The sequence below is a fragment of the Otolemur garnettii genome, unplaced genomic scaffold (genome assembly GCF_000181295.1).
Source record: "Otolemur garnettii isolate 467f Iridium unplaced genomic scaffold, OtoGar3 scaffold00001, whole genome shotgun sequence".
Classification (NCBI taxonomy): Eukaryota; Metazoa; Chordata; class Mammalia; order Primates; family Galagidae; genus Otolemur; species Otolemur garnettii.
The window spans coordinates 30,920,611-30,943,752 of record NW_003852396.1 but is presented as its reverse complement, the minus strand read 5'-3'; the positions used below and the strand labels follow the sequence as shown (position 1 = coordinate 30,943,752).

The window sequence follows — 23,142 nt, the reverse complement described above, 5'->3', positions numbered from 1 at the left end:
ATTTTTTGGTTGCAGCCATCATTGTTGTTTGGCGGGCCCAGGCTGGGGATTCGAACCCGCCACCTTAGGTGTATGTGGCTGGCACCTTAGCCGCTTGAGCTACAGGCGCTGAGCCAGCTCTGAGATTCTTTCTTCTCCATGTTCTACCAGGCGTCCTCAAACTATGGCCCACCTAGGACATTTATCCCACCCACCAGGTGTTTTTGCCGCCACTGCCTGTCCTGCTTAGCAGCCAACTAGTCCTGGGCCCACAGTCCGGCCCTCCAGGGGTCTGAGGGACAGTGAACTGTTTAAAAAGTTTGAGGACCCCTGTCTGTTATTAATACTTTCTACAGCATCTTTAAGTTCCCCAATACACTATTGCAATTCCTTAAATGCCACTACATTTTTTCTAAATTCTTCATATCTTTCCATCCATTTGGGGGGCCTGTTTTTGGATTTCTTTTTTATTATTTTCTACTTTCTTGTCAATTCCCTGCATTGTTTTTGCCATCTGTATTTTAAATTCCCTTTTGGTCAATTACATAAATTCTTTATAGGTGGAATCTTCTATAGTAACAAAGTCATGATCCCTTTGGGGGTGGGGGGGAGGGCGTTCATCTGTTCTGCTTCTTCATGTTGCCAGAATTTTTCTGTTGTTTCCTCCTGATGAGCATTTTCTCCTTGTTCACTTCCTTCCCCTTCTTTTTCCTCTCACTTCCTTCTTTACTTTAAATTACTTTGTCCTGGCTAGGGGTGGTGGCTCACGCCTATAATCCTAGTGCTCTGAGAGGCCAAGGAGGGTGGATTGCTTGAGCTCACAAGTTCAAGACTAGCCTGAGCAAAAGCGAGACCCTGTCTCTACTAAAAATAGAAAAACTGAGGCGAGTTGGAGGTTGTTGTGCACTATGATGCCACAACACTACCCAGGGCAACAGCTTGAGACTCTGTCTAAAAAAAGAAAGAAAAAATTACCTTATTTCTGTGCTTAGCTGTTGAAGGTGTCCTTTTGGTATAGGGCCAAAAGGAAGAGAAAAGAGTGTGAAGGGACAAAAGAAACAAAAAGGTAAAAAGACAGAAGAAAGAAAGGAAAGAAAAAGATAAAAAGAAAAAAAGAGGAGGGTGAGAGAAAAAAAACCTTAAAAAAAAAAAGGAGAGAAAAAGGACAGAGGAGAGAAAGAAATGATGGTGTTCAGCAGGGTGCTTTGACCCACACCTGGGGAGCCAGACCAGGTGGGTCCCTCGAAGTCAGGAGCTCCTTATCAGCCTGGGCAAAAGCATGACTTCACGTCCATCATTAAATATTAAAAAAAAAAATCAGGAGCCCAGCCGCGCAGAGCCCGAGGGAGAGCAGTGGCTGCCGCCCGGAGACCGTGTGGGATCCTCCGCCGACCGCCAAGCTGAGAACTCCTGCTGCATTCTCGGGCTAACAACACCTGCACTTTGAAGCGGCGGCGGGGACGGCACCTGGCCCTAGGAACAGCAAGCGTCTGGTTGCTAGGTGTGCGAGGGGGCCGGACCCAGGTCAGGAGGCGGCGGCAAAGACACCTTCCCCAGACATCAGGGAATTCGGATGCGCGGGCTGGTGCCCAGGTGTGGGAAATGGACAAATAAGGGGCCAAGCGAAGACTATATCCCGAGGGAAAGGAAGGGCGGTAGGAATGCAGGGATTCCAAGAAATGGTGACAGGGTTACAAGGGAGCAGGAACTGCTTCATGAAGATCCTACTAGTTGATTGATGGGGTCGGTAGGTTGGATAAAAGTTGGATAAAACCCTGACACCTTTGGGAAACATACGGAATAAAATTAAATTCAGCCCTTCACCGCCCCCCCCGCCCCCCGCCAAAAAGTACATTAGCAGTATGCCACAGTCAGGACCTACCAATACCGTCCTAACAAGGGCCAAAGCTAGGACACCCTAGACCATAGACTCAGGGGCTTCTTGAGCCAGACCAATGCCATGACACCCCAGTCCAGGCTTCAGAGTGAGCCTCTGTCTCTTAAATATAATACAAAATTAAGTAGAATAAAGCAGATCAGAAAAAAAGAAAAAATAAATTTAAAAATAAGAAAATTTAAAATACAATTATATATGATTTTTAAAAAGGGATATCTTAGTTGTATGTGAAATTTATTTGGGAAAGATGATAAAAGTAGAAAAATCTCAACCAAAAGAAAGAAAAAAGAAGAAAAATAAAGAAAGAATGAAAGGGCTGATAAACATAGAGATGGAGCCCTTGCTATTGAAGAAAGTAAAAATGATAAAAGTACAACCAAACCAAACCAAACAGAAAAAGAAGGAAAAACATTAAGAAAAGATGGAAAAAAACTTATATATTTCAATATATTGCCTGTGCCCTAGGTGGCGCTGTGGTATTAGGAGATGCAAAACGCTCTAATTTTGCTTATACGATGGCAGCCGGAAGCCACTATCTAGTTGTCAAGGAGACCCGGTCTCATCCTCCTGATTTATTTAGTCTCCATCAGGGCTTGGTTGTTTTGTTAGCATAAATTCTCCACAGGATTGGGCTCCTAATGCTCTCACCAGATTTCTTAGGGGGCATGCCTTGATTTTCCAAGTGGCCACAGTGTGGCTTTTCCAGGGGTGTAGAAGCCATTCAACTCACCTTGAGGATGGCTGCCTGAGCTCACCAGATGCACCAGAGTCAGCGGTCACTAGGACCCTGCAGACTATTCCTCTTGGGTTCCTCCCATAATGACAGTGCCCTACTAGTCACCAAGCCAAAATGACAGCTGTTTGAGTTCACTTGTTCCCTTAAGCCCTTCCAAGGCAGCTCCAATGAGCAGCCCAGTTCAAAAACAGACCTTTCCTGTCTCTAGCCCTCCTCCTGAGAGCAGGTCAGCCTCTGCCCATACCCAGGCACTTGCCTTCTGTTTCCATCTTCTATAGCTCCTGAGCTCCTCATTGGGTCCTGGAGTCCCCTACTGCTTCACTGTGCGCCTGGAGTGATGTTTCTGGGAAGGATCACCCAACCAGAGCTGGCTGGATTCTTCTCTCCCGTCTCACTGGGAGTGACTGCTCTAGTCCACCAACTTTCTCTTTAGTCTTGACTTTGGACAGGTTTATTACAATGTGTCTTAGAGAGGCACTGTTCTGTGTTTAGATGACCCAGAGTTCAGTATTCCTCTGAAAGGAGTGTGTTGGAATCTTTTGTGATGCCTGGGAAATGTCATTTATGGTATCCTCTAGCAGGGCTTCTATTCCTTTGGGATGTTCTTCTCACCCTTCAGGGATACCTATAATTCATATGTTTGAATGTTTTGTGAAATCCATAATTTTCTGAGCAAACTCTCTGCTTTCTCTTTTCTTTTCTGCCCCTTTAACTGCCTGGGTTATCTCATGAGCCTTATCTTCTACCTCTTGAGATTCTTTCTTCCCCATGACCTAATTTGTTATTCTATTGCCTCCTTGTTTTTTTTGAGACAGAGCCTCAAACTGTTGCCCTGGGTAGACTGCTGTGGCGTCAGAGCTCACAACAACCTCAAACTCTTGGGTTTAGGGTGGCGCCTGTGGCTCAAAGGAGTGGGGCGCTAGCCCCATATGCTGGAGGTGGCTGGTTCAAACCCAGCCCCGGCCAAAAACTGCGAAAAAAACTCTAGGGCTTAAGTGATTCTCTTGCCTCAACCTCCCAAGTAGCTGGGACTATAGGCAGCTGCCACAACACCCGGCTATTTTCTGGTTGCAGCCATCATTATTGTTTGGCGGGCCTGGGCTGGATTCGAACCCACCAGCTCAGGTGTATGTGGCTGGCACCTTAGCCTTTGGAAGGACAGTATTGGTAGGCTCTCCACTGCAACATACTGCTGATGTTTTTCTATGTTTGGCAGAGGTGGGGTATTACTTTTGCTCAGGATGGTAAGGTACTCCTGACTACAAGGGACCCACCCAACTTGCTTCCCCCCCACCCCAAGAGTCTTAGAATCACAGATGTGGGTCAAAGCACCCTGTTGAACACCACTATTATTCCTATCTCTCTCTCTCTGTTCTCCTTTCCTTTTTTTTCAATTTTTTTTCTTTTACCCCACCCTTTTCTTCATTTATTTTGTCCTTTCACTATCTTCTCTTCCTTTTTGCCCTATAACAAAAAGACAGTTCATCACCTAAGCACAGAAACAAGGTATTTTATTTTATTTTATTTTTTGAGACAGAGTCTCACTTATGTCACCCTGAGTAGAGTGCCATGGTGTCATTGCTCACAGCAACCTCAAACTCTTGGGCTCAAGTGATCCTATTGCCTCAGCTTCTTGAGTATCTGGGACTACAGGTGCCCCCCACAACCCCCAGCTATTTTTTTTTTTTTTTTTTGAGACAGAGCTTCAAGCTGTCGCCCTGGGTAGAGTGCTGTGGCATCACAGCTTATAGCAACCTCCAACTCCTGGGCTCAAGCGATTCTCCTGCCTCTGCCTCCCAAATAGCTGGGACTACAGGTGCCCACCACAACGCCCAGCTATTTTTTGGTTGCAGCCATCAATGTTTGGAGGGCCTGGGCTGGTTTGAACCTGGAAGCTCAGGTGTATGTGGCTGGCACCTTAGCTGCTTAAGCCACAGGTGCTGAGCCACACCCAGCTATTTTTTTAAAGATGGGGTCTCACTGTAGCGCAGGCTGGTCTTGAACTCCTAAGCTCAGGCAATCCACCCACCTTGGCCTTCCAGAGCACTAGGATTACAGGTATGAGCCACCATGCCTGGCCAGAAAGGGAATTTAAAATATGGAGGGCAATGGGAGGCACCTGTGGCTCAGCGGGTAAGGCACCAGCCCCATATACTGAGGGTGGCAAGTTCAAACTCGGCCCCGGCCAGCTAAAACAGCAGTGGGAAGTACAACAAAAAATAGCTGGGCCTTGTGACAGGTGCCTGTAGTCCCAGCTCCTCGGGAGGCTGAGGCAAGAGAATCACTTAAGCCCAAAAGAGTTGGAGGTTGCTGTGAGCTGTGATGCCACAGCACTTTACCAAGGGCAACAAAGTGAGACTGTCTCAAAAAAAAAAAATATATATATATATATATATGGAAGGCAAGAGGCTGAGGTGGGTGGATTGCCTGAGCTCACAGGTTCAAGACCAGCCTGAGCCAGAGCAAGACCTCGTCTCTAAAAAGAACTGGGTATTGTGGTGGGCACCCATAGTCCCAGCTACCTGGGAGGCTGAAGCAAGAGCATCGCTTGAACCCAAGAGTTTGAGGTTGCTGTGAGCTAAAGATGCCACGGCACTGTACCGAGGGTGACCAAGTAAGACTCTGTTTCAAAAAAAAAAAAAAATTATATATATATTTAAAAATATATAAAATATATATATATATTTTTGAGAATTGAAAATAAAATGATGTAAGATGTAGAAAAAGGGATATCTTAGCTGTTGTTTGGGAAATTTATGTGAGAAAGGTAAAGTAGAAAAATGTCTACATAAAGAAAAGGGGCAAAATAGATAGGAAAGAATAAAAAGGATAAAAGGGGTTAAAAAAAAAAAAAAAAGAGCAGGCTCGGCGTCTGTGGCTCAAGTGGCTAAGGCACCAGCCACATACACCTGAGCTGGCGGGTTCTAATCCAGCCTGGGCCTGCCAAACAATGACAGCTGCAACAAAAAAAAGCAGCCAGGCACTGTGGTGGGCACCTGTGGTCCCAGCTACTTGGGAGGCGGAGGCAGGAGACTTGCTTGAGCCCAGGAGTTGGAAGTTGCTGTGAGTTGTGATGCCATGGCACTCTACCTAGGGGGACAGCTTGCAGCCCTAAAAAAAAAAAAGAGCAAACATTGAGCCCATACTATTGAAGAAAGTAAAAATGGAAAAATAAAAATATAACAAAACAAAACAAGAATAAAAAAAAACTAGGGAAAACATTGAAAAAAGAAGAAATAAAAGGAGCAAAAAAACAAACAAACAAACAAAAAAAACCACCGGTAGTAAAAATGGAACCCTTACTATCGAAGTAAAAATTAAAAAATAAAAATACGACAAACTAATAAAAAACCTAGAAAAAGTGAATAAAGGAAAAAATATATACCAACATATTGCCTGGACACCAGCTGTAGCTCTGAGGTTAGGAGAGGCTAATCATACTGCTGATTTTGCTACGACATGCCTGGGAGGCCTTTATTCCTTTTTTCTACTTTTTTAATTTGTTTGTTGTACTTTATTTTTTAATTTTTACTTCAATAGTAAGGGCTCCATTTTTACTACATTTTTTTCATCATTTTATTTGTCCTTTTTTCAATATTTTCCTTAGTTTGGGGGGGTTTGTATTTGTTTTTGTTTTGTTATATTTTTTACCTTTCCAAACAGTGCCCCTTGGCCACAAAGTGGCTTTTTCAGGGGGACTGGGATCCACCCAGCTCACCCAAGGGTGGCTGCCTAGCTCAGCAGGCACACTAGAGACTGCACCAGAGATGGATCACTCTAGGACCCTGGGTAGCCCTCCTACAATGGTAGCACCCTGTTAGCAAGCCAAACAATGAGAGCGCTACCCCTCCTAATGGCTCAATCTCAGATGTTCAAGTTCACTTGTTCACTTAAGCCATCTCGAGTAGTTTTGACAAGTACCCAAGTCCAAAAAAACCAGCAGGTCAAGCCTTCTCTGTCGCTATCAGCCAACCTGATAGCTGGCACCCAAGCACTCACCTTCTGTGCCAGTCTTCTACTGCTCCTGACCTTGTTGGCTCCTGGAGTCCCCTGCTGTTTCTCTGTGCCCCAAAGTGATAATTCTTGGCAGGACACCCCAGCCAGAGGTGGCTGGAATCCTCTCTCCCTGGTCTCACCATGAGGGGCTGCTAAAGAGATGTTTCTAGTCCACTATCTTACTCCCAACTCCCCCAGAGCGCTTTTGGGTATGTGCATTCAAATTTCATTTTCCCTGGGCAAAAGAAGACGTGTCACTTCATCCCATCTTGCCCCAGAGAGCAGAAAGAACACAAGGAGAGTCAAAGCCAACAGAGTTAAAATCTCCTACATGCTTTATTAGACTTCAAAGAGTCTTATGAAATAACACAGAAAACCCACGTGAGGGTGTCTAGGGGGTACAAGGCAGTCTGCAGCCTAGCACCTTCCTAAGAACAGCCCAGGTGCACCCATCCTAGGCCCAAAATGGGATCCCAGGATAAAGGCATGGCAGGGGGTGGGGCAGAGGGAGAATACCTTTATAGCCATAGCAAAAACAGGTAAGGGAGAGAGTTGCCTAGAGGGTGGGAAGGGTGAGGGGAAGTGGTCACACAGCCGCCTTCACCTACACCATCTTCCTTAGCCATCTCTTCCTCAAACTGGGTGTCTCTTTTTTTGAGCCTCTGGCCCAGGCTATAAAGTAACATGAAAATGGGGTCTGACAAGGGGAGTATGCAGTGTAGGCACTTGGGAAATTCAGGAGATTTCTTTTCTTACTTTTAGCCTATTTTGTCTTTTGGTTCAGAAATATGACAACATCCTTAGCCAACAGCTTCAGGGTCCATGAGAGCCCTGTATCCTGGCTATGACTCCCCTGACCAAGGGAACCAATTGTCCTGAGTCCTAGGAGTACTGATGCTTGGGAGCTTTGGGGAAGCACCTCTTAGAAACAAACCCTCCTGCAGTATAGGGGAGCAGGGGTAACAGGGAGGCAGATGTTGATGGGAGAAGAAAGAAAAGGTGATTGCTTTATAACCCACAGCACTAGCATTCACTCATGCTCCAACTAAAAGAGACCTCTCCTGATCCATCCCCAAGGCTGGCCTCTCTTCAAAACTCTGGTAGACTGTTCTCTGGGAACTGGCTTCCCTCTCCCATGGACTACTGGAGGCCTGAGTGAGCTCCAAGATGAAGTTTCCTTCACCCCAAAGAACAAACTCCAAGAGTAGGCCTTAGGTCCCAGTCTGGAGCAAATAGAACCATTGTGGGTGGAACAGATCTGAGGCACATATTTTAGAAGTTATTCCTCCTGTCTTCCCCGCAACTGCTAGGGGAAGTTGGAGAGTGGTGGAAGGAAGGAGCCTGAAAGCAACAGACAGAAACAAGAAACCAAACCTCAAAACTGGGACAGCAGAGACAGAAGCTGGACCCCAGATATGGAGCTGGGAGCTGAGGGGACAGCAACTAAGACATGCACTGAAGTGGAGAGGGTGTGACATCAGCAGCCCATGGTTGGGAGGGAGGCAGAGCAGGCAGGCCATGGTGGTCAGTTAATAAATAATGATGAAGGACCCAAGGATGAAGGGGGCAGGTATGTACAGCAGCTGGGCCCCTGGGCCAGCCCCTTCTATGCCCTACTCTAGGGGCCAGCTATCTTGATGGAAGGGAGAGAAGAGGAGGCAAAAAACCCAGGAGAGGACAAGCTGTCCCATTACTGCCACCCCCATCCTGCCTACTTCTTAAGAGGTTTCTTAAAGATTTTGAGGGGAAACTTCTTCCGGCCTGGGCTGGAGTCTGTTTCCTCGCCAATAGAACCATTATCCTCCTCAGCCACAGCCTTCTTGCCAGCCAGGTGGGGAATGCGTGTGTTTCGGCTGGCTTGCAGGGCTCGGCTGTCCCCAACTGGAGATGGTGTGTCTGGGTCTGGGGAACTGGGACTGTGAGAGCGGGAAGAATCCAAAGGTGGAGAGCCACCAGGTGGAGCTGAGGGACTCAGCTCCATCAGGCTATGAGTCTTGTCCAGCCCATGGTTCAGCGCCAGTAATGCCTTCTTAGCCAGGGCAGGACTGTCAGGCAATTTCTCCACCACAGACCCTGGGTGGACCCCCTCAATCAGCCGGTGGCTGCCGTTGGAAGTCATGGCATTAAGAGCTTCATCTGCAGCACGGCCAATCTGAGGAGGTTTGGGGGTTATACGCTGGCGGTCACTCATGTGGAGGGAGGACTCCGAATCGGAATGGGTCAAATCCCTGCAAAACATAGGGCAGAGAGGAAGAAAGGGACATATATAGGATAGGGGGATTGGAAAAATTGAAGAGGAAAGAGGGTCAACATAAGAAGACAGGGACAGAATAGGAAAACAGGGATAGACAGAATGGCAGGAGAGAAATAGAATGAACAGGCAAGTGGGAAGAAGAGAAGAATAAGGAATGGGAGGAAGTTGATTAGGCCATAAGTACAGAGTAAGAGAGGAAGCAGGAATAGGGATTGGGGATAGATTAGAGACAGGGAGAGGACAGTAGAATTGAGGAGAAAGAAAAGCAAAAGGAAAAGCAGATAGAATTGAGAAAAATCAAAGGGAGAAAGAAGAAAGAAGGGGGAAGTGAGGGGGAGAAAAGAGACAGACAACAAGAAACAAAAACAAATGTCATCATACCATCATTTGTGTGGCAAAGTGCTTTCCAATGTCTGGGCCCCATCACTGCTAAATGCTCAGGCTCTGTACGGCACAACCACAGGCTTAAATTCCACAGGCATCCTTGTCAATAAAATCTCTGCTTTCCTATAGCTGGCTAAATTTCTTAGGACTCAACCCTAAGCTAACACAGAACCTACATACTGCTCTGAGTTACCGTTTTCCATGCCTTCCTCCCCTCCCTTACTCCTGTCATACCCTAAAATACATCTAGTCTGGGCCAGGCACCAAGGAACAGGGCACATGCAGTCAGTGGACCTGACCCAGGCTGGGAAGGAAAAATTACAACAGCCTTGCAAACAATCCCTCACCCATCCCAAAAGGCCAGGATGCTGCCTCTTCTAATCATCTCAAAGGATTCAAAGGAGGTCACAGACAAGTATTGCAGAGTTCAGACTATAGTCTATGGTGACAGCAGGAAGGGTGGGGTCTCTTTCAGAAGTCTGCTGACAGTGAGAATGTAGAGAGATGTAGAAAGACAGCAGGTTGGCCTTGAAGGAGCAGTGGTTCAGAAGAGCTCTGGACTCATTCTGTGTGATCTTAGACCACTTATCTAACCTTGCTGGTCCTTAATTTTAGCCCAGTGAAGACAATAATGATTCAATGACCTTATAAGACTGTTTGGAGGATCAAATATGTTGGCAAAACACTTAGCAATGTAGAAAAAAGTACTGTGGTAATGAAGATGATGAGGCCAGCCAAGCTAGAAAGCCCATTTGAGAGCCAGTCACAAGGGGCTTCTTTGCAAGGCTGAGTTATGGAAACATGCCACTGCACACTGGACATGCACACACAGAGACTAGTATGGGAACTTGAGACGCTTTAAGGGGCTGGCTATCCTAAAGTAGACCAAAACCCAATTCTGGATGATATTCTTCCTGCCTCTCAGACAAAAAAGGTAGACATAGGGGTCTCCTGTTAGTCCTGAAACCTCCTCTCTGCTTTCTCAGAGGCCGGAGAACTCATAGCAAAGGCAGAGGAGAAAGGTAAGGGAAATATTTAAAAATCTGAGTCAGGAAACCAACAGGGAAGCACCACAGGACCTGGAAAAAAGGAGGCTGAGGTTCAAAAATTAGAAAAGGCACCAGGCTGCTGGAACAGGCAAAAGCTCATGGCTATTGCAGTTTTAATTCTCAATAGAAAACAACTGAGCAGCCACTCTAAGGACTCAGGGGACAGCAGAGAACAAGTTTAGCTCAAGCTTCCATTCTACAAATACTATTTCAGCCACATACTCTAGTGTGTACAAATATTCTGTCTCATATTTGGTCTTATATATGTGTATCTGACACTGTCCTTACTTAACTCTAAATGTGTCTTTGTTTCTTTAAGCCCCAGGATAATCCTCTCCATATTCTGCTTTCTTGGGTGCCTGTAGTTCAATGGTTAGAATGCCGGCCCCATGCACTTGGGGGTGGCAGGTTCGAACCCAGCCAGGGCCTGCTAAGCAAAAAACAAACAAACAAACAGAACAACCCTGACCATATTCTGCTTTATCTACACACATATATAAACTACTTAGAAAGGTGGCAAGGAAGTTCTGGGGAGAAACCACACTGAGAAAAGAGGCCCTCTAGGCTGAGCTGAGGATCTAGAAGCATACCTTTTTAACACCAAGAAAGAGAAATCAAGATGTCAGGGTCCTCCTAGCCTCACTTCTCCTGGTCCATAGTCCCATTTGGTCTTAATTCCCATCCTTCTATGCCTCCTCATCAACTAAAAACTGAGAATATCAAAGCAACATAAGACTGAGAGGAAGAAAGGGGAGATAAAGGAAGGAAAAGCCCTTCCAAGGCAGGCTCACCTTCCCTTCCCAAATCATTAAGATCAATGAGGCCAAGGGTCCCTCCCCAAAGGCTGGTCTGCCTTAGACTCCCACCAAGCTACTAACCTTACTAGAGAGCCTGTTTGCCTTTAGAGATGATCCTCTGGTGCATGGTGCAAAAGAAAATCAAGCAGTGAACAGGCTAGCTGGATGTAGGTACCTCCCACCCTTCCTCTCCATGGCGGGCAGCTTAGGCCTTGGAGCAGGATACTCACAGCATCCCCTAATTTTCCCAACCCAATTCAGTCCCTCCCATCTGTATTGAAAGAGACAGTGTCCTTTCCTAGGCTTTGGATGAAAATGAGAATGAGAATGAACATGGGCAGCTCTGCTGAGTAATCCTAGTAAGGGCAGTCCCTTTGTGGAAGAGAAAGGAAAAGCCTTAAGGATAACTATCCATAGACTGGGCAGAGATACAGAAATGGGAATCCAGAGTGAGGTAGGACCAAAAGGAAGCAACAGAATAAGCAGGCTGCAGCCAAGGCCAGGACTGGGCCATGGCCACTACTTCAGATATGAGAAGTACACAGGACTTTTTTTTTTGAGACAGAGTTTCACTATATTACCCTCAGTAGAATGCTGTGGCATCACAGCTCACAGCAACCTCAAACTCCTGGGCTTAAGCGATTCTTTTACTTCAGCCTTTCAAGTAGCTGAGACTACAGGTGCCTGCCACAACCTGTCACTATTTTGGGGGTGTAGTTGTCATTGCTGTTTGGCAGGCTCGGGCTAGATTCGAACCCGCCAGCTCTGGTGTATGTGGCTGGTGCCCTAGCTGCTGAGCTATAGGTACCAAGACCAGACAGGACTTTCTAAGGCCTCCCTAAGCTTGTCCCAGGCAAGATTAAGGTTATTATCATCTTGGATATTAGTTCCTACATCTGCTAGACCAGGTTGGGGGAGAAAGTCTTTCCCCAAATCTTTTCCAACACATTTACTGAGACTGTATGTATGGACAAACATATCCAACAGAGTGTCCTGGAATGGAAAGCCAAGTTCTAGACTGTGCTCTCCTTCTAATTAGCTGTGGAACCTGGAGGAAATGACTTAACCTTTCAGAACCATAAACTTCTTATTCTGAAAATGAGTATTTTAATGCTTGACCCAACTATAAACTTTCCTTGTCCAAAATTCCCAAACATGGCTAAGCACCTGTAACATAGTGGTTACAGTGCCAGTCACATACACCAAGGCTGGTGGGTTTGAACCCAGCTTGGGCCAGCTATACAAAGACAACTGCGACAACAACAAAATAGCAGGGCGTTGTGGCGGGCACCTGTAGTCCGAGTTGCTTGGGAGCCTGAGGCAAGAGAATCATTTAAGCCCAAGAGTTGGAGGTTGCTGTGAGCTGTGATGTTATAATATTCTACTGAGGGTGACATTATGAGACTCTGTCTCAAAAAAAAAAAATTTCCAAACCTGTGTCCCCCTTCTGTTCCCTAATTCCATGAAGGATACTACATTCATTCAGTCATTCAAGCTACCAATGTGAATATCATACTAGGTTCCTCCCTTTCCTTCACCCTCATAGATAGCTATCAAATTAATCATCTCCCTTCATCCCAAAACCCGATGACTTCCAAATTCCTATAGTCTTCCCCTTTCTTCTCTCATACAGACTACTAAAATGTTATTTCTAAAATGCAAATATGACCAACTCCTTTTCTTTTAAAAACACTTTTGTAGTTCTCCATCTCCTAAAAGCCAAAACTCATCATCTTTCAGAGCTTTTCATCATTCTATCTTCATCTACTTCTCCTCCCCACCAACACATATCTACTGTCCTAATTCCAAATATGTCATATTCTCTTGAACCTCCATGCTGCTGCACATGTTTCCTCTGCCCAGAAAATGCTTTTCTCTTTCCCTACATACAGGATTTTAGCACAAATGTCAAATCTTTGTGAAGCATTCCATCCAGGTACACATTGTTAGTCACTCCTTCCTCAGCACCTCCACAGCACTTAACAATTTGTTCCATGATTACTTATTTTTCTTTCCCAGGCCAGATTGCAGTTCTTGATGGCTGATATTATATTTTATCATCTGTGAATCCCCATGCCCAGAAAAGCCTGGCACAGAGCAGATACTGATCAATGTTTGTTGAAGAAGTAAAGAAGTGGAGGCCCTACTGAGATACTTATGTAAAAAGGCATAGTTTAGTCAAAAGTGCTATAGGATCATGAGGGAAGAGGGCTGTTACTCATTTTTAGAGTTAGCAAACCCCAAACAGAGAAGGGGGGAAAGGTGTTGGGGACATAAGCTGACCTTAAAAAAGGAGTCCCGGCTCGGCGCCTATAGCTCGACCGGCTAAGGCGCCAGCCACGTACACCTAAGGTGGCGGGTTCGAATCCCCAGCCCGGACCCGCCAAAAACAACAATGATGGCTGCAACCAAAAAATAGCCGGGCGTTGTGGCGGGCGCCTGTGGTCCCAGCTACTTGGGAGGCAGAGACAGGAGACTCGCTTGAGCCCAGGAGTTGGAGGTTGCTGTGAGCAGTGAAGCCATGGCACTCTACCCAGGGGGACAGCTTGAGGCTCCGTCTCAAAAAAAAAAAAAAAAAAAGGGGTCCCGAGCTGGGATAGAACAAGACAAAGAGAAGATTCCCCACCACATACACACACCCCATAGTTGACCAAGCAGCAGCCAGCAGGCAGAGACCAAGGTAAAGGCAATAGAAAGGGAAGAAGGGGAGAAAGAAAGAAAAGAGAGAGATAGCTGATACCCCAAGCTCTCTGAGTGCCCAGGCATCACAACGGTGCTGTCAGAAGGGGGTGGGTCAGTGTAGGGCTCCATCTGGAGGAAATAGGAAGTGCTGTGATGGTAATAAACAGGGTGGACATGGATGGTGGTGGTGGTGGTGGTGGTGGTGGTGGTGGTAGTGGTGATGGTGGTGGTGGAAGAGGAGCAGGAAGAAGAAGCAGAGGCAGATGGAGGGCTCGTCCCGTAGCCTTCAGAACTGAAAGACTGTCCAGATGGAAGGCTGCGCATTCGCCGCAGAGATACCCGGCTTGTCAAGAAGTGGCCAGCCTCTCCCTCTACCAACCTCTGAGATCCCAGACCATGCTGTGGCTCCGTCAGGCGCTGTCGGACACTGCTCTGCAGGCTCGGGGCTGTAAGGAGAATGAAGAAACTGTGAGGAAGGCCCTCCCATTTTGAGCTGGCAGGCAAGCAGGTACCAATGGAAAAATGCCTGCTAGAGACCATTCTGGGCCCTTGATGCCCAATCTGGAGGATGGGGCACTTCTTCCCTGAAACCTCCCACCAAGGGTACTAAAAGAAAGGGAAACTGAAGATAAGATGCCTGGGTCAATTTTAGTGGCAATTCCAGTGTAAGGAGACCTAAGGCCAATTTTTCTATAATGGGAGGTGGCAAGGCAATTAGTGGGTAGACACAGGCAGGGCAGGGTAGGACAGAGGTTTGGGACAAGGTCCGGGAGAGCACTAAGAAACAGCCTTTTCAGAGAGGCAAGCTCAAGAAATAATTCACAACTCAGACAAGGACGCATACACAAATATGTTCATTGTTATTAATAATTATATGAGAAGTAAACATTATTTAATTTTTCTTAATAATTATATGAAAATAAACATAAAAGGCTCAGCACCTGTGGCTCAAGCGGCTAAGGTGCCAGCCACATACACCTAAGGTGGCGGGTTCGAATCCCCAGCCCGGGCCTGCCAAACAACAATGACAGCTGCAACCAAAAAATGGCTGGGCATTGTGGCAGGCGCCTGTGGTCCCAGCTACTTGGGAGGCTGAGGCAGGAGACTCGCTTGAGCCCAGGAGTTGGAGGTTGCTGTGAGCTGTGATGCCATGGCACTCTACCCAGGGGGATAGCTTGAGGCTCCGTCTCAAAAAAAAAAAAAAGAAAAAAGAAAATAAACATAAAAGTAGAACAATGGGAAAAATATAATACATCTAGTTCCTGGTAGACTATAGAGCTATTAGAAATGATGCTTATGGCTCAGCACCTGTGGCTCAAGCGGCTAAGGCACCAGCCACATACACCTAAGGTGGCGGGTTCGAATCCCCAGCCCGGGCCTGCCAAACAACAATGACAGCTGCAACCAAAAAATGGCTGGGCATTGTGGCAGGCGCCTGTGGTCCCAGCTACTTGGGAGGCTGAAGCAGGAGACTCGCTTGAGCCCAGGAGTTGGAGGTTGCTGTGAGCGTGATGCCATGGCACTCTACCCAGGGGGATAGCTTGAGGCTCTGTCTCAAAAAAAAAAAAAAAAATGATGCTTATGAAAAGATATAAAAAACCTAAAAAAAAGCCTATGAAATGCTTAGGGTGAAAAAAAGGATACAAAATTATATGTAATAGCTTTGAATTTTGGAATACAAAACACAGGGTCTTCTAAAACCAGGACTTTTCACTTCGAGGTGTGACCTTGAGCAACTTAGGCATTTTAATTATTTTTTTATTTTTATTTTTTTTGCAGTTTTCAGCCAGGGCTGGTTTTGAACCCACCACCTCTGGCATATGGGGCCAGCGCCCTACTCCTTTGAGCTACAGGCACCACCTGCATTCTTAATTTACAAAATCCTATAGGGTTGTGCTAAGACTTCAAGATGACATCTTTAACATACCTGACACAGATAATGGCACTCAGTAAATGGTAGTGGTTATCATTATCTTAACTAAGTAAAAAATTTCATGGACTAAAGACTGAAAGAGAAGGTGCTCAAATATGGTGGGACACTGACCTTCTTTAATGCTAATATTTACTCTTTTTTACTTTCCAAATTTTCTCTAGTAAGCGTGTAAACAACGAAGAATCAGCTCTTGAGTCAATGCTACAAATCAGGCTCTTGAAAGATGATGGCCACCATGCTTAGTGAATGGGTACATGAGCACCAGGTGACTTAAGAATGTGCTAGCATATCCTCCTTGGGCTTACTCCCAGTTCCAATTGAAAGAGAATGCAGATCTATGTTCTTTTTGCTCTATCTGTCCTGATAGATGGGCTGCCCTGCTTTCTACCTAAAGATGGGAGAAAGTGGCAGGTTACAAGGGCAGCAGCAGCTTTGGAGGCCTCACCAGGGAGAGAGCACAGTTCCACAGTGATGGAGAGCTGGGAAGGCAGGGATTCTATGGCTAGTGGTGGTCAAAGCAAGAAAGGGAGGCTAAAGAGGAAGAGGAAGCCTGGAATAGGAAGGAGAACAGGGAGAAAGAAAGAAGAAACTGGTAGGAAAAGGGAGAAACGTGAAAAAGAGAAAAGACAGGGGTAATCTTTCCTTTCCTCCTTCTCTCCTAGCCTAGCTAGAAGAAAAGCCACCAGAACATCAGCATAGCTGGGCTGAAGGGAGAAGCCTAAGCCTTCCATCACCATGGATATTCTCTCTCCAGCCCTGGGCTGAGCAGGCTGAATCTTCTCACCCCCGAACCTCTCCCTCTAGTTAGTAGGGACAGTGCTGAGGGGATAGAAGGAACAGGTAAGGGCGTGAGGCAGGCAGAAGGTTCCCGTGCAGGTAGGAGTGTTGGTTTAGTCCCAAAAGTCAGAAAAAAAAAAAAAAAAGCCCCAAAGGGGCTCCTCAAACCAGGGTATTTCCAGAGGGACTGATCATCCGAGCCGGCGGATGTTGAGCAGAGAGAGCGGTCACTGAACCTACGCCCCATCAGCCAGGCAGCATCTAGGGTCAACAGCCAGGCCAAAAGGAGAAAAGAATCTGATTTACAGAGGAGCCTGCTTATCAACAACATGATAAGGGAAGGGCTGGGGCAAGGGGTGGGTAGCTCAGACTAATAAGGTCCCTCCCAGAATATAGGAGCCTTTAGATCAGTAAGTCATGATCAAGCTCTGCCTGTCAGTGATCCTAACCTTGTTAGGCCTTTGACTAAAGTTCTAACAAGATATCAGTTCAGGGAGGCAAAGAGGCTTGGATAGGGACAAACTATCACTGACAAAATTTATAAATAAACTCTTTCTAGATTGGGACTCTAGCTTGATTAAAGAACCTAGCCTTCTGGCTTGGCACCCGTAGCACAGTGGTTATGGTGCCAGCCATACACCGACACTGGAGGGTTCAAACCCTGTCTGGGCCAGCTAAAGAACAATGACAACTGGAACAAAAAAATAGCTGGGCATTGTAGTCCCAGCTACTTGGGAGGCTGAAGCAAGAGAATTGCTTAAGCCCAAGAATTGGAGGTTGCTGTGAGCTGTGATGCCACCGCACTCTGCTGAGGGCAACATAGTGAGACTCTGTCTCAAAAAAAAAAAAAAAAGAAAAAGAAAAAGAGCCTAGCCTTCTGAAAATGAGCCTCTCAAACCCAGCCTCAGCCTTCTGCCATACCCTCTGACATAGGCCAGGACAGCAAACTTACCTTAAAGCCTATTTACCTAAATTAGCCTCTGATCCAAAGAAAAATTTAACTGAGAGGCAAGTAAGGGAAAAATCCCCTCATTCACTGAAGAATTCTCACAGAGCATCATCTCTTTCAGCACTGCTATATTCAACTTGCAGGGGAGAAGGAAGACCTAACAGAAGGTGGGGAGGTCCAAGCGTTCAGGTGGAAAGTCAGACATCCTTGTGCAGGAGATCTCTCCTGGGCAAGAATGCCTTCCCAGTTTGGAGGATTTAGGGCTACATGAAGCTGTTGCTTCAGGGGGCCTCACATAAAAACAAAGAGAAACATCATTCTATTTATCTACATTAATAATTCAGAGAAAGGCACACAAAATGAATATAAGTGAGGTCAATAGTCAAAATGAATGCCATTTTTACATTGTGAATCACTAACAGATTATTTTTTATAAAAGCAGATGGGAGAGAAAGGAAAAATAAAGAGAAAAACAAAGAGTAAAGGGAAACACGGACAGGCAGACAAAACATATGACAAAGCAAAACCACCAAAAGGACAACTATAAAGAAATACCCTGATGCAAATTGTGCTTTAGTGACCATCACAAATTAAACTATTTTCTTGAATATCTGCCACATCTGCCATTTAAGCACAATAAAGGCCACAGAATTCTCAATCCATGCACCAAAGGTTCCTTTCCTTATGCCCACCAAAGAGGTCACCTACACTGCATGGACAAGGGAGACACAATCTCTTCATCCATGTCATCCACGTCGTCAGTCATGATGAAGTGGGCTGGGTTGGGGCGTGTACTGCCCATCCAGCTGGGGTCTATGTTGAGGGCAGCCACCAATGAGTGGATGCCAGGATTATTGACAATCTGGAAGCCACAGAGGATCTCAATCTGTTGCCACCGATGTAAGCGCTCCCGCAGTGCCGCTGTCACTTCACTCAGTGCTTGCCTAAAGACAGAAGAAAGAGGACTGCTGGCACGGATTGAGTGTGAGCCCCAAAAGGAATGGGGGCTCTTCTTAGAGGAATAAATTGGGAGGGTATGTATGAATAAAAACCACAATAAACTCATGAACTTAAGAGTAGGGTAGGAACTGGATCAAGACTGAGACAGGAGACCAGAGCCATCCTCCACCAGTGAGGAAATGGAATTGGAGGCTTTATACACCCTTAAGTTCTGAGGAGGGCATGGATGTTGCCAGAGTGGACAACTGGCACTACTTACTTAGCCGTTAGGATTTTGTGATCCACATCATCCAGGGAAGAGCTGTGGGCCACATGAAAGGTACCAAAGAGTGTGTTTCTCTTCTTTTTTATCTTCTCAGCCTGCAAAGATGAGCCTCCAGCTTAAAGAGAGTAGGGATTAGATAGAGGCTGGACTAAATGAGAAAGGTCTTCCCGGGGCTGGGTCCTCCTAGCGCAACTTAGGCTGCACAAGGAAAAGGAAGAGTAGAGAAGGGAAAAGGCAGGCAAAGGGAGGTTAAAAAAAAGGAAAGGGAAGAAAATAGAGGAAATGAGGGAAGAAGCAAAGGGACCGCTGATAGCACCCTAGTGCCAACAGGACCTCTATCTCCTTGGCAGCCTAGGCTGGCCAAGCTTTCCCTCTACCTGCCTCCAGTTGCTGCATCTTTCCCAGAAGGCAGATACGAGTACCCCCATACTCTTATTCCCTCCAGAAGCTTGAGGACATTATTAGTAGCTACACTTAGGAAAAGAAACAGAACCCATGACCAGGATTTATTTTCATCCAATGGGAGGTAAAGGGAGAAAAAAGGAAGGAAGGCAAAAAGGAGAGAAGAGGGGCAGCAGGAGGGCAGATCTCACCCCCTCCTTAGCCACCAGCAGCTGTTTCTCAGCATTTTGCTTCTTGATGTTGTAGTACTGCACCTCCACCTCATGAGTCAGCTGCAGCCACTTCTGGAGGGCCTCAGGGGCATACCATGAGCTGTGTGATTCCAGCTCCTTCTCTGCTTTCCTCAATGCCTCCCGAACCTGCACAGCCAAGAGGATATAAGTCCACTTAACATCTACTGAGACCCTGTCTAACACTTCTGTACGAAGTTTCAGAATTCAGAGTTCTTATCTGCTTTACAGTTCTCCCAGGCGGAAGAAAGGGTGAGGATTATTCTCTGTATTTTATATACCAGGAAGCAAGCTCAGAGAAGGTCACATAGTAGTCAATCAGAACTTAAATTGAGACTTTTTTTTTTTCCTCCCAGTCTAAAGCATTCTTTTTCATCACATCAGCTGACTCTCCTGGCAATGCAGCCAGTCTCAGCAATCTTCTCTAACTAGTGAATCATCTTATTGAGATCCTGGCTCTGTGCTTAAACCTCAAGACATCACAACATGGGGGAAAAATGGAAATCTGGTTCTGGTTCCTGGTCTCATTTTCTGGCCATGTGACCCTGTGCTTCCTAAAGGTGTGAGAAAAAATTCTCCCACGCAGACCCAAACTATCAGTGAAGTATCTTGGGAAAAATTGAGTTTTCTGTCATGAGAGGTGTGTGGAGCTCATATCAGAGAGACCTGAAAAATGACTGCTTCTCCAGAAAGGTATTGGCCTGAATGCTTTCCAAAGTCTTTTCTAGCCCAGACTGTGTCTATGATTCTCTCAGTAAGTAGGGCAGGCAGGCAGGCTTTGAAAAATACTCTCTACAGGGTAGGAAGACGATGAGTATGCCATACCTAGTATAGGCACTGCTGATAGAGGCCAAGACATGAAAGGACCAATGTCCAAGCAGAAATCTCACTGACCTCTCTGTAAGGAGTAAACAATGAAGCAGACATTCACAAAGCACTAAAGTATAAAAGACCTGAAAGTATATACAGACATTATATACACTGGATTTCTTGCTACCCCACTCACGCCACCAGCTTAAGTGATCCCCCAGGCACCCACCTGGATACTGAGCTTTAGCAGGTCAGAATCCTAGAGAACAATGACTAAGAACAGTTTCATTATCCCCTACATTAGCCAATGAGGCATGTATCCTATAGCAAGCCTGAGGTCCTTTCCATAGCCTTAGATAGATTAGGAAGGCCTTATAGCCTTTATTCTTTTGAGAGTGTCAATCTTCACTTGGTTTATGTTACCCAGGAAAGAAACTATAAAATGGCCCACTCCTGGTTTTATAGATTTTAAATGAAAAATTGATATCTTACAGACTCATAGACTATGTCTGAAAATTTATAATCACGTTTTACATTAAAAACAGTTAAAGGAACAGGATAAAGAAAGAAGGGAAGAATGGATGAAGAAGTACAAAAACAGAGTAAATAATAGGAAGCACAGCAGTCAGGGAGGCACATGAAGCGGCTGGCCTACCAGCCTCAAGTTTGCCTCCTAACACTCAAATCAGAGGATCACTTGAGGCCAGAGTTCAAGATCAGCCTGGGCAACATGGTGAAACTCTAACTACAACCAAAAAAAAATTTTTTTTAAGTTTTTAGGCTGGGTAACTCATGCCTATAATTCTAGCACTCTGGGCATCAAAGAAGGAGGACTGTTTGAGTTCAAGACCAGCCTGAGCAAGAGTAAGACCTTGTCTCTACAAAAGAATAGAAAAATTCACTGGCTGTGGTGGTGCACACCTGGAGTCCCAGCTACCAGGAAGCTGAGTCTGAGCCCGTAAGTTTGAGGTTGCAGTGAGCTATGACACTAGCTTTAGCCATGTGACAGAGTAAGACCCTGTCTTGAAAAGAAAAAGTTTTTAAAAGCTCTCTGAATTGTTTTAATATGCATCCGAAGTTAATAAACATTGAGCTATATATTTCAAAGCATAATCACCTGACTTCTATTCTCAGTAGAGGTCAGGGCAGAACAATTTTGATCCAACACACTTTCTGGAAAAAGCTGCATAAAGTATGATAATTATTAGTTTTCAAAGGTATCATAGTGCTATAGAAGTAATCAGGACTAGGTCTGCAGTTCTTTAAGTATGATCAAGGACCTGCAGGTGTCCTCAAGACCTTTCAAGGAATCCACGAAATCAGACTATTTTCATAATAATACTAAAACATTATTTACCTTTTTTTACTTCCTTCCTCTTTTTTTTTTATTACATAGATAGATGAATCCAAATACTTCACTTCCTTCCAATCAGCTGAAGTTAATGTAATAAAAAAAGAGAGAGACAGAGAGAGAAAAAAACACAAATACTCCACTTTCTTCCTCTTACAACGGAACTGTGGTGTTCTCCAGAAACTACATGATGTGTGAAATCACAATATATTGATTATAGACACTAATAAAAGAATCTAGCAGTCTATTAAGTCAGACATTTAAAAGATTTGCAAATTTATTAAAAAGTCATTCCTTTCATTAAATTGTTTTTATTTTGGAAAATTTAGTCACTTTTCATAAAATATGCCATTTGTGTTAACATATAAGAGGTTTAATAGCCTCTCATGTAGCTGGATTACAGGGGCCTACCACAAAGCTGGGCTAATTTTTCTTTTTTTCCTTCCTTCCTTCCTTCCCTCCCTCCCTTCCTTTTCCCTTTCCCTTTCCTTTTCTTTCCTTCCTTTCCCTCCCTCCCTCCCTTTCTTCCTTCTTTCTTTCTTTTGAGACAGAGTTTCATTATGTCATCTCAGTAGAGTGCTATGATGTCACAGCTCACAGCAACCTCAAGCTCTTGGGCATAAGAGAATCTCTTGCCTCAGCCTCCCAAGTAGCTGGGACTATAGGCACCCGCCACAATGACTGGCTATTTTTTGGTTGTAGTTGTCATTGTTGTTTAATAGGCCTGGGCTGGGTTTGAACCTGCCAGCCTCAGTGTATGTGGCCAGCACCCTAGCCACTGAGCCAATTTTTCTCTTTTTAGTAGAGACAGGGTCTTGTTCTTGCTCAGGGTGGTCTCAAACTCCTGAGCTGAAGCAATCTTCCTGTTTTGGCCTCCCAGAGTGCTAGGATTACAGGCATGAGCCACCACCTGGCCAATATAGTTATTTTAAATGAATTAATAAATATTTTTTACATTTTCTGAGTTTTAATTTCAAATATGGTAAATATAACGTCAATAATATGGCCCCCAGAAAAGTGTTCTTTGAGGACAGACACACTTATAATCCTAGCAGTTTGGGAGGAAGAGGAGGAAGGATTGCTTGAGGCCACGAGTTCAAGACCAACCTGGGCAATAGAGTGAGACCCTGTGTCTACAAAACAAAATTTTTTTTTTAATTAACCAGGCATGGTGATGCATACCTGTAGTTCCATCTACTTATGAGGTTGAGGTAAGAAGATCCATTGTGACTATGAAGTCAACGTTACAGTGAGCTATGATTACACCACAGCACTCTGGCCTAGGCAACAGGACGAAACCCTGGCTCTTTAAAAAAAAAAAAAAAAAGGCTGGGTGCAGTGGCTCTTGCCTATAATTCTAACACTCTGGAGGCCAAGGCAGGAGGATCACTTGAGTTCAGGAGTTCAAGACCAGCCTGAGCAAGAGCGGGATGTAGAAAATAGAAGACTTAGCAGGGCATGGTGGTGTGGGTTTATAGTACCACTGCCTCGGGAGGCTGAGGCAGGAGGATCGCTTGAACTCAGAATTCTAAGGTTGCTGTAAGCTAGGCTTAGGCTACAGCACTCTAGCCTGGACAACAGAGTAAGTTTTTTTTTAGACAGAGCCTCAAGCTGTCACCCTGGGTAGAGTGCTGTGGCATCACAGCTCACAGCAACCTCCAACTCCTGGGCTCAAGCGATTCTCTTGCCTC

At 45.4% G+C, this 23,142-nt stretch overlaps 1 protein-coding gene across 2 annotated transcripts in view; it reads right to left on the bottom strand.

Annotated features, from left to right (window-relative positions):
- Positions 1-6,924: 6,924 nt before the first annotated feature.
- The window catches only part of STIM1 (stromal interaction molecule 1), a 224,882-nt gene continuing 208,664 nt past the window's right edge, over positions 6,925-23,142 (bottom strand). The window contains exons 8-13 of one of the 2 annotated variants that reach the window (XM_012803486.2): positions 19,252-19,419; positions 18,653-18,753; positions 18,142-18,377; positions 16,653-16,745; positions 14,154-14,220; positions 6,925-8,836 (exon numbers count right to left, since the gene is read on the bottom strand). In XM_012803486.2, the coding sequence (XP_012658940.1) occupies positions 8,320-8,836; positions 14,154-14,220; positions 16,653-16,745; positions 18,142-18,377; positions 18,653-18,753; positions 19,252-19,419 (1,182 nt within the window). In that variant the 3' untranslated portion in view covers positions 6,925-8,319. The remainder of the gene's footprint in view (positions 8,837-14,153; positions 14,221-16,652; positions 16,746-18,141; positions 18,378-18,652; positions 18,754-19,251; positions 19,420-23,142) is intronic. The other variant, XM_003780942.2, reaches the window with a different exon arrangement.